Source organism: Limulus polyphemus, unplaced genomic scaffold (genome assembly GCF_000517525.1).
Source record: "Limulus polyphemus unplaced genomic scaffold, Limulus_polyphemus-2.1.2 Scaffold5140, whole genome shotgun sequence".
NCBI classification, from domain to species: Eukaryota; Metazoa; Arthropoda; class Merostomata; order Xiphosura; family Limulidae; genus Limulus; species Limulus polyphemus.
In genome coordinates, this window is record NW_013670750.1 from 70,815 (window position 1) to 74,752 (window position 3,938).

Genomic DNA, 3,938 nt, shown 5'->3' on the forward strand with positions numbered 1-3,938 from the left:
ACAGTTCGCTGTGGATTGAGGAGTTCGAAATGAATTACTCCTTTGATGTCCCACTTTCTGCGGATGGAGTCCAGGTTTTGGGGTCGGAAGTGGATTTTGTCTAGGACAGAGCCATTATTTTTGGCGTTTAATATTCGCATAGAAAATCCATTTTTCATCACCGGTGACAATTCTGTCCAAAAATGGTTCACGCGCATTACGCGCCAGAAGAGATGAAGCAACGTTTACACGTTGGAAACGATGATCATCGGAGAGTTCCTGAAGCACCTAAACACCTTCTTTATGGAGTTTACCCATATTCCTTAGATGTTTACGTATTGTTTCATGAGAGACATGCAATTTCAGGGCCATTTCACGAGTGTGTTACCTTGGGTTAGACTCAACAAGCATCAATATCAATTCCAACATGTCAACCCCTGCCATCACAGTTTTTAAGACTAAAGTCACCTGAACGAAATTTGCTGAACCATCGTTGACACTTACGAACGTTCAAAACATTTCCATAAACATCTTTGATATTCTTTGTAGCTACAGAGGCGTTGTTTCCCTTCTTGTGTTCAAACAGCATTACATGCCGAATGTGTGTCTCGTGGTATGCCATCACTATAAGGGATTAGAGTACACTAAACTTTACACATTATATAGGATACACTAACGTGACGTTTAGGCGGTTCGTTTAACTATTATACGTGATGTACGTTATTTGGAGGTGATTAATGAAAGTGTTCCAAAATGCGACATTAATTTCTTGACGACCTAATACTAAGAAAGTTAGCATTCCTTAGGGATCATAAAGAAAGCTATGAACATCAATTTTGATGCTTCAAGTTATTGATAATAACTTTTAGCACATTGACAGGATATTTTATATACATATATCAAACCAAAGGGTCCGGGATTTGAGGTATAATACTGCTAAACACACTACACAATGTTATTTGTGGGTGCGTTATAAAAGTGACAATCAATCCGTTATTTGGTTCGAAGAGCCAGACAAACTCATTGTTGTTACGGGCTCTGTTAGTTGGCAGCCTTCCTGTGAATTGGAGTAAACTATAACTGAATTAAAGGATCTATTGCCGCTTATCACACATACACACCAGGTGCCGTTCCGATTAAAAATTCCATTTCAATTCCAAGCTATGTACATGTATGTATCTTCATTTGTTTCTTTCTTCCTGTTGACACTGGACTTTTGTAAGGTACGTTGTCTCTTATTTTGCCACTAGTGACTTTTTATGGCACGTAATTTTGTTTTCCATTGGTGGCATTGGACTTTTTCTGCCACGTATTTTGTTTTGCCGCTGGTGACACTTGACTTTTATGGTAGTTACTCTTCTTTTTTTTCACTGGTGACACTGGACTTTTTGGTGGCACGCCATTTTGTTTTTGCCACATGACTTTTTGTGGTACGTTATCTTATTTTGCCACCGTTGCCACATGACTTTTTGGTCCGTTACTTTATTTTGCCACCGTTGCCACATGACTTTTTGTGGTACGTTACCTTATTTTGCCACCGTTGCCACATGACTTTTTGTGGTACGTTACCTTCTTTTGCCACCGTTGCCACATGACTTTTTGGTCCGTTACTTTATTTTGCCACTATCTTAAGTTCCTTCAGGTGTGTTGATATCATTTGCTTCAATTTTAGTTTTAGAAGAATGCATCAAAGGAAAGCAAAATTACGATATTTTGTATTGTTATTTTAGAAAAGTACCTATAAATAAATATAAAAAAAGGCCTAGGAACTAGGCCTCCCTTCGTTAGTGCTTATGTTTTGTTCGACTTCAGTAAGTAACTGTGTTTGGCCTAATAAACTAGTTGTGTTATTATTATTGTGTGTGCGTGTCTTCTAAGCCTGAATAACTGTTGTTAATTGTAAATATCTGAAGCAGATGGGACGAGTAAGAGGCCCAGAACTACAATATCGGCAAAACAGCTAGAAACCCTAAAAACGGCCTATAATAACAGTTCTAAACCAGCCCGTCATATAAGAGAGCAGCTGAGCCAGGACACGGGTCTCGATATGAGGGTAGTCCAGGTCTGGTTTCAGAACCGAAGAGCCAAGGAGAAACGACTCAAGAAAGACGCTGGAAAAAGCCGATGGGGGGAGTATTTCCGGAATGCAGGTGGAGGTCTGAAACAAAGTATTTCGGCGTCTTCGACACCGTCGTCAACGTCTCCTGGTTCCCCTGACAACATAGACCAACAAAGAAGGGACAGGGGTAATGACTGCAAAATAGATCAAGACGTGGATTCACTGTACAGAGGTATTCTTGAAGCACAAAATAATAATTCAATAACAATTACAAGATAATTTTTCCCAAGCACTTCTCTCACCCCCCTACCCCAGTGGCTCGGTGGTAAGTCAACAGGCTTACGACGCTAAAAACAGGAGTTCGATACTCGTGGCGGATAGAACACAGACAGCCCCATGTGTAGCGTTACACTTAAGAATAACCATCCAATCAATCAACAACACAATAAGCTATCCGCGCCCTGTCCACCGCGTGAAATCGAACCCCGGATTTTAGCGTTGTAAGTCCGTAAACTTTGCAATGATCCACTGGATCTTTCTTTTCATCGAAAAAGGCTCCTTAGTCTTTCTTGGTCATGCAAAACTTTAAATGAATTTCTGCATCTTGTATGCAAATTGAATACTCATCAGATGTTTGCAATTGACGTCATCGAGGCCCCCTTGTGGCTGAGTGGAAAGTCTGAAGCTCTATAACGCTAAAAACCGAGTTTCTTTACCCGTGATGAACACAGCATAGATAGCCCATTGTGTAGCTTTGCGCTTAACTACAAACTAACAAACGAATGTCACAGGAGAAAATTTTAATAATCTTGTAACACTGGTAGCGAGTACTCCGCGTGCTGTTCTATTTCTCTCTCACTCTCTTTTCCAGTGCCTATGAAAGCATTTTAATCAAATATGACATTAAGGGGAGGTCTCATACCTTGGTTGATTTCCCTGGGTTAATTCAACTTTCTGGATTAAGTATTCAGCAACACAACATTTATTTGTTTATAGAGCCGTATAAGGTTATTAGTCTATTAACGTGCCGACACATGTACGGTTCTCCCATGTTTTGTATTGGTATTGGGAAATTACGCTGATATCATATTTTGAACTGATACCATATTATGATTAAAAATTCTATTATTTTTAACACTGCGCGCGCATGGCCAAATCCGTTACTAGGGGTTGGACACGCGCGAATAAACGCCTCAAAATTCTCCCGTTCACCACTAATTAACTATGTATTATGTATAAGCCTGAGCACGTGTACGGGTTCTTAGAGCTAAATTAAAGTTTAGGGATTGAACTTAACGACAGAGGTCAGTGAACACTAGGTTTCAGATGGAAAGACGAGTGAGTGACTTATGAAACATGAAAGAAAGAAAGAAAGAAGTGAAAGTTAATTTTTTTTTCGTATTTATTCAAAATCTATCCTCTGTTGTTTCTACTTTCATAAACTCAGACTGTTAATAGCACAGTATCAAACTATTACCAGAGTCGGTACAGTATTTGCATTAGCACAGGGCGGCAGTTTCTTGGGGGCGTAATTATTAATAGCACAGTATCAAACTGTTACCAGGGTCGGTACAGTATTTGCATTAGCACAGGGCGGCAGTTTCTTGGGGGCGTAATTATTAATAGCACAGTATCAAACTATTACCTGGGTCGGTACAGTATTTGAATTAGCACAGGGCGGCAGTTTCTTGGGGGCGTAATTATTAATAGCACAGTATCAAACTATTACCTGGGTCGGTACAGTATTTGAATTAGCACAGAGCGGCAGTTTCTTGGGGGCGTAATTATTAATAGCACAGTATCAAACTATTACCAGGGTCGGTACAGTATTTGAATTAGCACAGGGCGGCAGTTTCTTGGGGGCGTAATTATTAATAGCACAGTATCAAACTATTACCTG

At 39.9% G+C, this 3,938-nt stretch overlaps 1 protein-coding gene across 1 annotated transcript in view; it reads left to right on the forward strand.

Moving 5' to 3' along the window:
• The window catches only part of LOC106472177 (LIM/homeobox protein Lhx3-like), a gene marked incomplete at its 3' end in the record, with an annotated part of 14,204 nt that extends 11,934 nt beyond the window's left edge, over nucleotides 1-2,270 (forward strand). The window contains exon 4 of the mRNA XM_013932806.2: nucleotides 1,896-2,270. Coding sequence (XP_013788260.1) covers nucleotides 1,896-2,270 — 375 coding nt within the window. The remainder of the gene's footprint in view (nucleotides 1-1,895) is intronic.
• Nucleotides 2,271-3,938: the final 1,668 nt, after the last annotated feature.